The sequence below is a fragment of the Marmota marmota genome, unplaced genomic scaffold (assembly GCF_001458135.2).
Source record: "Marmota marmota marmota unplaced genomic scaffold, marMar, whole genome shotgun sequence".
Lineage (NCBI taxonomy): Eukaryota > Metazoa > Chordata > Mammalia > Rodentia > Sciuridae > Marmota > Marmota marmota.
Genome location: NW_026000082.1, coordinates 14,943,964 through 14,957,920, shown reverse-complemented (window position 1 = coordinate 14,957,920; position 13,957 = coordinate 14,943,964). Strand labels below are relative to the sequence as shown.

The 13,957-nt window shown below is 33.0% G+C and overlaps 1 protein-coding gene across 1 annotated transcript in view; it reads right to left on the bottom strand.

Moving 5' to 3' along the window:
* The window catches only part of Faf1 (Fas associated factor 1), a 375,874-nt gene that overhangs the window by 74,508 nt on the left and 287,409 nt on the right, over positions 1-13,957 (bottom strand). Inside the window, exons 14-15 of the mRNA XM_015485020.2 lie at positions 10,471-10,607; positions 7,238-7,326 (exon numbers count right to left, since the gene is read on the bottom strand). Of these exons, the coding sequence (XP_015340506.1) occupies positions 7,238-7,326; positions 10,471-10,607 (226 nt within the window). The remainder of the gene's footprint in view (positions 1-7,237; positions 7,327-10,470; positions 10,608-13,957) is intronic.

Sequence of the window (13,957 nt, the reverse complement as noted above, 5' to 3'; positions counted from 1 at the left end):
CAACAACTATCTCAAACTAAAAGAGAAAGTAACATACTGCTTGGCAAAGCAGATACTCAACACATGCTCAGTCAAAAAAAAAAAAAAATCCTTGCTTTCTTAGAGGTGAAAGTTTGGAATTTAATACAGAATAATAAACTTCTTGGGATTGAAGGCAGAGCTTGAATGCTTTTCACTCTATGTTGATTTCCAGCAGGAAGACCAGAATCAAAACTATGTATATTTATTTATATTAGCACTGGGGATTGAAACCAGGGGTGCTTTACCACTGAGTTATACCCCTAGCCCTGTTTAATTTTTTATATTGAGAAAAGATATTGCTAAGTTGCTGAGGTTGGCTTTAAACTTGTGATCCTGCCAGTTCAGTCTCCCAAGTTTTTAGGACCATAGGTGTGCACTACTGTTCATAGCACTATGTGTATTATGTTTTTTTTTTTTTTTTTAACCATGGCAAAATAAGCATTAGAATATATTAATTCCCCATATTCTTCCACACCTCCAAATCATGGTAAACTCTAATCTACTTTCTATCTCTAGGAATTAAAAAAAATTTTTTTTTCAAATACTTGCCTATTCACGAATCACATAATATTTGTCCTTTTGGGTCTGGCTTCTTTCACTTGGCATATTTTCAAGGTTCATATTATAGCATGCATTGGTACTTTATTCCATATCATAGCTGAATACTATCCATTTCTATGATTATACCATGTTTTGTTTATCCACTAATCTGCTGACAGGTATTTGGATGGTTTCAATTTTTTGGTCATTGTAAATAAAGACGCAATGAACATTTGTGCATAAATATCTATTTGAGTCCCCTGTTTTCAGTTCTCTTGGGTGTATTACCAAGAGTGAGATTGCTGGTTCCTATGGTTACTGTGTTTAACATTTTCTTGTGTGTGGGTGGGTAGAGGTGCTCGGGGACCAAACCCAGGGCCTTGTACATGCCTGGCAAGTGCTCCATCTCTGAGCTATATAACCAGCCTTGTTTAACTTTTTGAGGAATTGCCAAACTCTTTTCCACAGTGGCTGTCATTTTATATCACAACCAGCCATGCACAAAAGTTCCAAATTTCTCCACATCCTCGTCAACACTTGTTATTTTCAATTTTTTTTATTATAGTCATCACAGTGCGTGTGAAGTGGTATCTCATTATGGTTTTGATTTGCATTTCCCTAATGACTAATGATGTTGAACATCTTTTCATATGCTTGTTGGTCATTTGTACATCTTCTTTGGAGAAATATTTATTTTGTTCCTTTGCCCATTTTTGAAATAGGTTTTTTTTTTTTGTTGTTGTTTTGTTTTTTTAACTTTCTTCCATTCTATGGGTTGTTTTTTCACAATGTTTTTTTTTTAAAAATTCAGTGCTGGGGATCAAACCAAGGGGCTCTGCCACAGAAATACATTCCCTGGTCCCTTTTTACTATCTTGATACTGTGTTTTGATGTATAAAAGTTTTAATTTTGATGAAGTCCAACCTATCCACCATTTCTTTTCCTTCCTATTTTTTTTAGTGTCATATCCAAGACATAATTGCCAAATCCAAGGTCATGAAGCTATTCCCTCATGTATTCTCTAAGGGTTCTATGCCAGTACAACAGTATTTTGATACTGTAGGCTTATAGTAAGTTTTGAAATCAGGAAGTATGAATCTCCCAACTTTGTTTATCTCTTTCACTATTGTTGTAGTTATTTGAAATTCCATTTGAATTTTAGGATGGTTTTGTCTATTTCTCAAAAAGTACCTTTGGTATGTCGATAGGGACTGCATTAAATTTGTAATTGGCTCTGGGTAGGGAATAGATTTCTAAATTTTATTAGTAAGTTTTCCATTCCATTCCATTTCATGAACAGGAATTCCCCCCGACCCCCCGCCATTTATTTAAGTCTTCTTAATTTTGTTCAGATATAGTTTGTAGTTTTCAATATACAAGGCATAGGCCTCTTTTGTTAAGCTTAAATTGAGTACTTCTTTTCTTAATGGTATTATAAATGGAACTGTTTTCTCAATTTCCTTTTCTGGTTCTTTATTGCTATCCTACATCTGATTTTTTATATTTTGATTTCACACCCTGCAACTCTGTTGAATTCTTCTATTAGCTTTAATAGGTCTTTGGTGTGGAATCTTTTACATTTTCTACACAGAAGATCATGTCATCAGTGATAGAGATCATTTTACTTCTTTCTTTCCAATTGGGATGCTTCATTTCTTTTTCTTGCCTAATTATTCTGGCTAGAAGTTCTAGTTTTATGTTGGATAAAGTGGTAAAAGCAGGCATTCTTGTCTTTTTCCTGACCTTAGGAGAAAAGTTTTCACTATTTCACCACTGAGCATGACATCACAAGTGGGTTTTTCAGATACGGCTTTTATGATGTCAAGGAAGTTCCCTTCTATTCCCACTATATTGTGTGTATTTATCATTAAACAAATATTAAATATTTTGGTCAAAAATTTTCTGCATCAATTGAGTCTGGTTAGTAACAGATTCGTAGATTATGTTGAATAAGTATATGGACATAAAATTCTTGCATGGTTAGTTAGTCCCAGTCCATTCTTTCATTTAAATTTTTGTTTTCTATAATTGACTGGTAAAAAATATTTTGACTTTAATATTGAACACATACTGGTCTATGTACAAACTAACAACTTTAGGAAAACTTCTAAGATCATAATTTCTAGGTAGCAGAAACAGAATATTTAAACAATACTAAGAAGTTTATTGAAAATTAGAAGGTAGCTGATTTTGTTGACAATATTTCACAAAGATAGGTTATTTATATTATGACTCTCTGAGTAGTAGGTTGGTTTTTATATTTCATCTATTTTCTTTATTTTTGACTTTTATTTTTTGTTACTGGGAAGTGAATCCAATGGTGCTCAACCACTGAGCTACATCCTCATCCCTTTTTTGTATTTTACTTAGAGACAGGGCTTCACTGAGTTGCTATGGGCCTCAATAAGTTGCTAAGGCTAGTTTTAAACTCACAATTGTTCTGCCTCAGCCTCCTGAGCCACTGGAATCACAGGCATGTGCCACTACACTTGGCTCTTTTCTTTATTTTTAATAAAGAAAATTTTTAAAACTTGTATTAAGTTAAAAAGACCCAAGTAGCTATTATTCAGACTAGAACCACATGCTTGTCAGCTCATTTAGTTATACCTGAATATCTAGATCAAATGAGAACCCAAATGAAGAAATTTCTCATAAAATAAACTCTGTCAGGCTCAAAGTCAATGAGCTTATCATACTCAAAATATGAAAAGTCGACTAGATCAAGAACTCTTTTTCTGAGCAGAAAGGCATTCTCTGGTGTATTCAACTAACCATTTAGCATTCTAATCATTAACAATTAATGTGGTTAGCCTTTTCTCCTGAAAGATACTTCTGAGTAGTAAATCTTCTATGACTTTCCTAACTGAACTACTGAGCAATGAGTAATCTTGTTATCTTTAGGAAGTGATGTGTATGACACTGTGTGTGTGTGTGTATTTTATTTATTTTTTTAAAGAGAGAGAGAATTTTAATATTTATTTTTTATTTATTGGCGGACACAACATCTTTGTTTGTATGTGGTGCTGAGGATCGAACCTGGGCCGCACACATGCCAGGCGAGTGTGCTACCGCTTGAGCCACATCCCCCAGCCCTGTGTGTATTTTAAAGGAATAAAAGTAAAATAGCTTTTGAAAGGTTGGTCTGTTAAGTAAGTTTTGCTTTGCTTTAAGTTTTTGTGCAAAGAGATTGTGTTTGTTCTCTATGTGACTTGTAATGACTTATTCCTGCTTTAAAGAAAACAGCAGCAGAAATTAAAATCTGTATCTTATTTGTCACTGTTAGCTCTGCAAAGAGAATGGGAGTGACAATGTTAGGGTTTTAAACTAAGGGAAGGAAAAGGAGTGAACTGCAGAAAACAGTGGGGTAGGGAGGGGGAGCATGGGAGGAATAGACAAACTCTAGATAATGCAGAGGGGTGAGAGGGAAAGTGAGAGGGCAGGGGGTTAACAATGATGGTAGAATGTGATAGACATCATTATCCAAAGTACATGTATGAAGACATGAATTGGTGTGAACATACTTTATATACAGATATGAAAAACTGTGTTCTATATGTATAATAAGAATTGTGATACATTCCGCTGTCATGTACTTAAAAAATAAAAGCAATTAAAAAAAAAAGACAAAGCTTAAGAGAAAAAAAATTTACAAATTTCATGCAGCAAACTACAAAGGCAACAATTTCCTTTGGCAATACAAAAGCTACAATGAGCTAAAAAGCATACCCTTCCCATGCTATGGCAGTGCTGTTTTAAGTCCCAAATCAGAACCCTCTAAAATAAGCTGGCAATGAATGCCCCTTTGGCATATTTTGCCCTTATTGTGCCAAAATATTCTAAGAATTACCAAAAACAAACCACACACACACACACACGCACGAGTGTGCTTGAGAGAGGGAGAGACACACACAATTTAACTGCCCTTGAAATCTACTATGATCTCCAATATCTAGATTGTTACAATTACTACTGCTCAGATGTAAGTAATTTAGAGGCTAGACTGAAGGGAATAATCCTTGCATCTAGGATACAGAGTTCTAAATGAATTGGTGTTGAGCGAATAAATGAAATGAGATTAGGAACTAAGTATTATATACTCTTGATTATCAGAGGTTTCTAAATTACCTATAGCTAAAACAAGATTACATATGAAGAAAATTTAATTCATTTAAATGTTAGGAAGCATATATTATTTGGAATAAAGCTTTAAGAAAAAAAAAGAATAAAAATAAAAAGATTCTAAAATGTTGCTAATATCACAATGATACTTGTTTTTCTCATTATCTTTGCCAACAGTCCCTTATGAGAGTGAAGCACCTCTCTGTCTGAAGGACTTAGCCCATATTATGTACTTAGTAGATGCTCAATAAACATTTCATAAAATCAAAATATTAGCAAAAATGTCTAAGAAAAAATCTATAGGCAGTACTGTCATAACAGAAGCTCATATAATATATATGTCCTGATCAGAGAGAAAGCAATCAATGATATAAAGGTTAATTCATTGTGCCCCATTGAAGAATGATTTACAGTATAAATATTAAAGTTCAGACTTGAGTTTAATGGAAACTTAATACTGTACATAGGTATCTCTGGTTGTACTAAAATAATGGAATCATTGAATCAATGGATGTAATTTAACCAAAGTTAAGTTTAAATAAATGCAGGCTTAGGAAGTTACACTTTAAACCTGTTTCCTAATTTGATTTTAACGTGTTTATCATGAAGTTATTTATAATTTTTTAAAACTAAAGGCAAGTTCACAATTATAATATACAGTGGTTTTTGTCACATATCCAGTAGATATCAAATCAATATGATTTATACATAGTTCCAAAGAAGTCTTTAAATTTAGCAAAGCTTTTCTTAGGAATTTTATTAATAACCAATGATAATTCTCATGAAGACACTCTAAAAACACAAAAAAATCCTTATTTCTTATAGTTAAATTTCAATAAAAATTTCAATTATATGGAGCCTTGGATTTTTCCTGTAACCCTCATATTAAATTTTGTGCTCAGCATTAAAGGAATTAAAGTCAATTTCTTTACCAATGAATTATGGTGAACACAAATTAAGATGAAAGAATGAACTGGGAATATGCATGCAAATATTGTATGATCATACTATTTATTACACATAATCTATAAATCTGATACTAATGAGACTCAAGATTTAAATGACTGACAATAATTCACTAAACACATTATTCAATCAATGCCTCTTTTACAGGATAAATGTAATCTTGAATGGCAACATACCTATTATTACAAATTCCTAACTAAGAACAGTAGTTCATTATTTCAAAATGTCACTGTCAATTTATAGAGTAACAGATAAACATCTTTCTACCGTACAGCCAACTCTCTTTCCTTCAGGTGAATGAAACACTGACTACTAAGAAAAATTATAAACTCAATATCTTTACAGCACTTAAAAAAATCTAGTGAGCATTAAAAATCTAGTTATAAAAATTCCATATTTGTTTATGTAGACACCTCAGGGTTTGTATCATTGTAATCATATTTTTTTTAAGTTACCGTATTTCACCTATATTTTTCCAAACATTCATTTATTCAACCATTTAACAAACATTTACTGAGCACTGACTTTTTCCTTGGTACACTGTTGGGGGATATTTACAAACATGAATATGATTATGATCCTTACTCAACAAATTTATAGTCTAATGGAGGACAGAGATATGTTAATTCTACAGGGTTATGTTAATATTATCTACATGTTTCACATTTGCAATAACTTAAGGGTACTCTATTGAAAACACCCATTATACCTGGAAATGTTCAGAAATACATTTTTCCTCGTTTATTCTACAGAAATATATTTTTAATTAAAAACTAAAATTTGAAAGATAATTTTATAAATATCTGTAAACTAAGCATCCTAAGTTAACAAATGTTAATATTTGCTTCATATTTTATCTTCAGGCTATTTTCCAAATCCAGAAAATTTCTTGATTGATAAAATACTAAGAATTATTTGAGATTTTTATTATAACTTCTATCAACCATATGATCTTGGTCTAATTTATCTAACTTTGACTCTCACTTTTTTCAGTTGAAAAATCAAAATAATCATACCAATCTGGACTACCTTTACTTCCTTTGTCTCTCTGGATCCATATTCTACATAGCTTTTGGTCCAGAAAAATTATCCTGCCTTATAGCTTCTGATTGGGTTAGGTCAACAGAAAGTATTAACAGGAGATCACAATACTGATGGAAAATTAAGTTATTTCCTGGTGTTGTCCTTAGCAGACAACCAGCATTGGATACATTGCTCTATCAAAAGCAGTCCTCTCTCTATAGCATCCTCTTCTAGTACTAGAGAGAAAAGTGAATGATAAAATCCATATGGTAGACAGAATTTCCTGGATTGTAGTTTCTTCTGTAAACATTTCTCTAAATTCATTTCTTGTAAATTAGCCTCCAGTTACCACTCTAACAAAGAGCAAATAGTCAATGTATTTAAACAAATTATTAGATGTTGGAGTCATAAAACAAAGAGACCAAAAAGTAAACTCAGTGGCATAAAAGACTTTGGTTAATCAGGAAAATTATTTTTATTATCCCAATTATGATATAGGCATACAACATCATCTGACTAAATACCTCACCAAAATTTTATTAAAGGTCTGCTTAACCTTTCACCTTACCTCATCCTTTATATCTTCCTGTTGTTGTGCTGAGAAGATCTCCATTGCAGCCATGAGTCTCATCATTAACTCATCCACTGTTGTGTTACCTAACAACACAGACATTGCCAAACTTTATTTTACATATAATTTTAAATGGTTTAATTTATTAAACATGGAAAGTCATTCCAGAATTAATCAATCCCAGCCCAGGGAGAAGGATTTTTAGCACTATAAAGAATGTCCAAGTTAAGAGGTTCAAAAATTTTCAAATTATGAAAACATATCTACTTAAGAACACTAGCACGACTACCAATTGTTTATGTTACTTGTTAGGCTAAGCACTTTACACATATTATCTAACTTTAATCTGTACAACAATTCTATTAAGGGTTCATTATGATTTTGATTTTAAAATGAGAGAAAATGAGACTTAGAGAGCTCAAGATAACCTGACCAATCAAGAACAAGCTGGTTCATTGGTGGGGCCCAGATTTGAAACCAAATGAGTCTCACCCAAAAGCCTGTCTTCTGTCACCTTTAGTACACTGCCTTTATTTAAAATCATCTCCTACTATTGTTGAAACAAGTAGTAGTAATACAATTTCTGAAAAAAAAACCCTATTTATCCCAATTGATAATTTTCCACTTTTGCTGCTTTCAAATGACTATAATATAATTTTTATGAAGAGGGCATTTAAATGTTTGATTTTCTTTAATGTCATTTTATTCCCTGTCCAAGTCTATAACAAATATATTATCATCTCTTGAATAAATATAAGTCCTTGTTGTTTGCTTTGGATGCAACTAGGAGAAAGAAATTCATAAAAACACACAAATATAGGGCGGTTCTTCTGATCTCAAACCTATAGGCAGAAAACTTTTCTCCAGGGCCTGAGAAGTTGTCTTCTTGTCACATTAATGAAATTTAGCCAACAAGACAATGAAGAGTAAGCATCCTTGCTGGCTATTTCCAGAATAGGGCTTCACTAACATCATCTTTCAATTGTCCTTTCCCAAATTTTCTATATGATCCTTGGCAATAAGGGATTAGGGAGCATCTGTGGTTCTTAGCAAAAGAAATGACCCAATTTGTTCATATCAGTACTACTCTCAATAAATAAGATAAAGGACAAGCATTATCTTGGTACTAAGAAAACAGAATTGGTTTTGTAGTTAGAATTTCAACCAAGATCCACTGCTTACAAGTTACATGATCTAGCATCTAGAAATTGCCTAGCATAAGAAAAGGGCTTAATAAACATTTATTTAATAAACAAGTGAAAACGAGAATGAGTAGGCTGTAGTTCTCTTAAGCATCAATTTTCTTATTTTTGAAATAAAACCAGAAAAGTATTTTAGCTGTCCATCTATGGTGAAGGATATAATTTTATGCTTGACAACTCATTTTATTACTAGCAACAAATATCCATCAGTTCTTTTACTTGAAAGTGACCAATTCACTTTGTTCATTTTGGAGAAAATGTTTGCCAAATATCCAGGATACATAAGCACAGTTTGTCAGTTATATTTTCAAGTAAATATGATTTTGGGTGGGAGAGAAAAAATAAACTAGTTCAGCTCAGGCAAGCCATAAGTGCTTTTCTTTGAGACAACGAGTGTACATTAGTGTGTAGCATAAGTGTTTATATTTTCCATTATGTCACAAATTATTAAGAGTTAAAATTTAGGGCTGGGGATGTGGCTCAAGTAGTAGCGCGCTCGCCTGGCATGCGTGTGGCCCGGGTTCGATCCTCAGTACCACATACAAAACAAAGATGTTGTGTCCTCCGAAAAAAAACTAAAAAATAAATATTTAAAAAAAAAAGAGTTAAAATTTAATAAAGACATTGATTTTTAAAAGGCCCTTTCTTTTCTAATTTCAGTCCAAGGCAATGAAGAATATGATACCAGTATAGTTTTGTGTCATGGCCTTGACTCATGCTAAGGTGCAAACAGTTTTACAACCATTACTTTGGAGACACTAATGCATATTACCCAGCATGGTAGTGCATAGCTATAAACCCAGCTACCTGGGAGGATGAGGCAGGAGGATTCCAGATTTAAGGCCACCTGGGAAACATAGTGAGACCCTGTCTTGAGTAAAATAAAAAGGGCTAAAGATGGAGCTCAGTGGTCAAGTGCTTGCCTAGCAATGTGCAAGGGCCTGGGTTCAATTAAAAAAAAAAAAGTAAACAGAATAAAAACTGTGGAGAAGCCTTATTACAATAATGAGAATAATTTTGATTTTTGTAGATCCCCTGAAAAGGTCTAGGGAATCTCAAGTCCATATCCAACACTTTGAGAATCACTAATTATGGCAATATGGCCACTGATGGATAAGAATAAAAGAATGAAATTTCATTCTCATTATCCATTTACTTACCCTATGCAAATCAGTCTCTGCAGTAGCTCTCTTTATAGACACATTATGAAACTGAATACTCTAGGTTATAGAGAAGACATAAAGTACCAGAGGTTTTGTTTTGTTTGGGGTTTAAAGGTACTGGAATTTACAGTTTTCCCCTCCCCCATCAGACTTAAATGAGGCAGAAAAGAAACATCCCAGACAAAAGGTGTACCTTGGGTATGTGAAAAACCATTTTCCCAGTGGAAAAGAGAAGATATACCGTTTTCACTTAAGCTTTGGCATGAACAAGGTAATATTTTAATACTAATTCTTGGAGTGATTTGTAAGAGAAAAAAATCATTCACTTATATTTTGGTAAAGAATGTACACTGGTGGTTAAATTTACAGGTATTTGATAGCTTCATGCCTCGGGACTGCATCTTAGACATGCATTAAATAAGGAGAAACAACTGTCACTGAACAATTCAATTTGCAATATACAGTCATCATTTGATTTTCTAGACAACAAAAGATAAGCATTTCTTTCAACTGATCAACATTATGCTCATAAGTCAATATGAATAAGAAGTCATACTTGACATATGATTATAATCTAATTGCTAATTTAGAGAATACAGCAATTCTGATCATTTAAAACTTGAATATTCTATGTACAAAAGGTAGCGAGTGCAGTTTTATTCAGATGTTTCTGCTAAATTTTATGCAGCATATTTCATTTTTTTATAGCACCCAAACTCTTTGAAGGTATTCTTTTTTCAGGATACTCTATATTTTAAAATGCAAATATATTCATTAATAGAAATAAGTATCATCAACTTTAAGGGTAACAATTATAGGGCTATCACTTGGGAAGACTTTATTCTTGCTGTGACAGGTACTTTACCTTGTATCACGTTTAATACTTCATTAGATGATCGCTTTCCCATAATAATCAGGAAAAGTGGAAACTGATCTGTTTTTTGAGTCCGAATGGTTTGTGCAACAACACTGCCAAAGTGTCTGTTACACATTGTCAGAAACCTTAAATGAGACAAAATCCAAAGTCAGTTTCATTTCAGAGTTTAATAAATTCACTAGTACTTCTAACAAAACCCTTATTATTAGTTCTGTAAAAATTAGCTTACCTTTTATCAATATATAAAATCTTGCTATACTTTCAACTAAATCTTAGATGATTATCATATAGAAAAGCAGGAAGTACACCCTAAAAGCTGTCTGGGGGTGATAGCATAGGATTCTCAGTCTAAAATATTACAAGCTGTACTACCTAAAAACTATGAGGAAAAACCTATCAAATGAATTTCAAGAGGACAGACTTTCTTAAATAGAACAAATAATATAGCATGGTATCAAGACAGACTGACTAGCAAGATTCTAAGAAACACAATTTAGCAACATTTTCACAAGTCTTTAGAATCAAGAATTGCACTTCAAGAATTACATGTTCTCTAGTATATTAGAAGATCTTCTAGTTTTGTACTTAGTATAGGATAAAAATAATAATTCTAAGCTTTTGGCCAAAAAAGCTCAGAGATATTAGCATACCGAAGTCTAGCATTAGTATTCTTAACACGATCTGGAATAAATGAAAAAACTGATAAAGCTTTTCTCTTCTATTAGAGGACTGTTTGAAATTAGCATTTCTTTCAAGAGAAAAGGGTAGCTTATGATATGTTTTCAGATCTGATGGTAAAAAGTAAATGTCATAATAATAATGAATTATGAAAGACCAAATGCAAATATAGAATGCTTTAATAAGATCCAATTTAATAAAGTCTGTAAAAATAATGGACTTTTAATAACACAGGTCACAAAAGGCAAAACAGTGGAAATTCTGGGGACTAGCCACTGGTACTGGCTTATTAATTCTTAATTATGTTCATGAAAGGCAACTTAAATCGTGTGTTTTCTTATGCCTTATGATAATATTTTAGGTAACAACTCCTCTGAAATGTATGTTCTAGCTGATGAGCAAAGTCCTGTCGTCACATGCATTAGAAGGTAAATCTATTTGAAAAGACAAACGACATTAAAATGTCATGTGCTCAGATTCATTTGATATCCAAATTCAAAACAGAATCAAACCTCTTAATTTTTAAAGCCAATATATTTTCTGTCTATAGAAATTCATCTCCAAAAATTAGGCTGAATCCTCCATAAAACCTGTGCTGTGACTACAGAAAGTAGATCTTCTTAAGACTACTAGAACTGTCGGCAAGAGTGTCAAGACAAGTTAGCACTACTGTAATAAGTTCATTGGAAGGCAGGTTCATATACACATTTGGAGCAGCAATAACAAGACCTCATGGCAATTTGAAATGACAAGGCCTTAAGAAATCCATTGTCAACCATGAAATATCAGTGCCCCCATGAAAATTCAAATCTTCACATTCCACAACTATTATGGGATAAAAGGTGCTCAAGCAGCCTAAGCCTCCATACAAAATTTCACACCCATATAGCTTTAACTCATCAATGGGGATGTGTAGATCAGGAGGCTAGCAAGTTAGGATCTCATTTTCCTTTCTGCCTCTTACTAAAATATTTGAAGTCAGCCTTGACCCTGATCTGACCATTGGCAACCTCTAAAATTAAAGATGTCAAAAACAGTTGGAATGCTGTTTACTACAAAAGGGAGAAAATAAGTCCTTGTTGCTTTCACACCAATGGAGTAAGTGGATATCACACAGTAGATACCCATCACAGCACTAGTCTCCAAGCGATATCAAATATTACCCAAACAGGATACCCCCAAAAAAGGAAAGAAAAAAGAAAGTAAATGAGCAGAAAGGAGAGGGAGGGAGAAAAAAGCAGACGGCTTAGTGGTTTTGAGAATTCCATTTCAAGACAACTTTGCCTACAAACTGTGACTTCACAAACTTCCTTTTTGTGAAAATGAGCAAGCAAATTCAAGAGAGGTATAGTCTTCAAAGATATATGGACATTCAATTAACTTAAAAAAATCATTTTTTTTTTTTGGAACCAAAGATTGGCAAGTCATTCTAACTTTTTGAAAGGAGTTGAGAAATATACGGGGATCGTGTACTCAGCTGATACCAAAGAGTAGCCTTAAATCAACACTTTGTTCAAATAATAAAAAAAAAAACCTTAAATTTTAATCAATCTAGTTACTATTCCTAAAATTTGAATCATATTTGAGATTTGTGATCAATTGAGAGGTTGTAGGGTCAATGGACTGTATGAAATTACAAAGTTCCTACTTTGAAATTATATAATTAGTAAGAACTTCACACACAGATATCCATTCTTTCTCATGGCTGGGAGCTCTGCTTGTTCTTCCCAAGAGGAGCATAAAGTCACCACAGCAGCACATTAATAACAGTAAAAAATTCAGTTCAAAACAGAAGAAAAACAGGGGAAAAATAACTCATTTTAAGAGAAAAAGTATAGTTTTTCTATTTATGGTATTTTCTTCCCTTTGGCCAGATAAAAGTATGCCCATGTACCTAGTGGTAGGGCCAAAGCTGTCAACACAATTGTAACTAACTTTGCATTCAGTAGAGTCAGATATCATGAAGGGATAGTGGTATCTATAGTCATTGGATTCCAGCAATCTCAAATGCAAACAGGTAATCAATGACAACTATTCCATAACAAGGAGAAGTGGCTCTTTCAATTATAGGATTTAGCTGGGTATGATGGTGCACACCTTAATTCCAGTCACTTGGGAGGCTGAGGCAGGAGGATTCCAAGTTTGTGGCCAATCTGGGCAACTAAGTGATTGCCTGTCTCAAAATACAATTAGTAATGATGATGATGATGATGATGATGATGACGCTGACAGTGTTGGGGATGTATCTCAGTGGCAGAATAATAATAATAATAATAATAATAATAATAATAATAATAATAGTTCTGGGGATGTAGCTCAGTGTCAGAGTAGTTGTCTAGCACATATAAGGCCTGGATTTAATTCTGAGTACTGCTATAAAAAAAAAAAGAATAAAATAATCTACCCATCACAGACATATTTGAGGAAGGGAATAAGAAGTTGCCACATTAAGTCCCTGAAACTGAAAGTTAGAATGACCAGACATAGAATAGATGCTGTCACTAAAGGAATAAAATGAGTTGGGAATGTGGCTAAACAGTAGTGCTCCTGCCTAATATGCATAAAACCCTGGGTTCAGTCCCTAGTTCCTCTCTTTCTGTCTCTTTTAACATACAACCAAGGGGTAACATGAACAAGGGAGATAAGAAAAAAGGAAATGAAAAAATGAGTGAAAGAAAATGGCTAATCACAAATCAGGTACACTTTTATATTCACTAGTTCTTGCCATTAGAAAACCAAGAATAGAACGATAAGATACATGATTTTTTTTTTTTTTTTTTTTTTTTTTTTTTTTTTT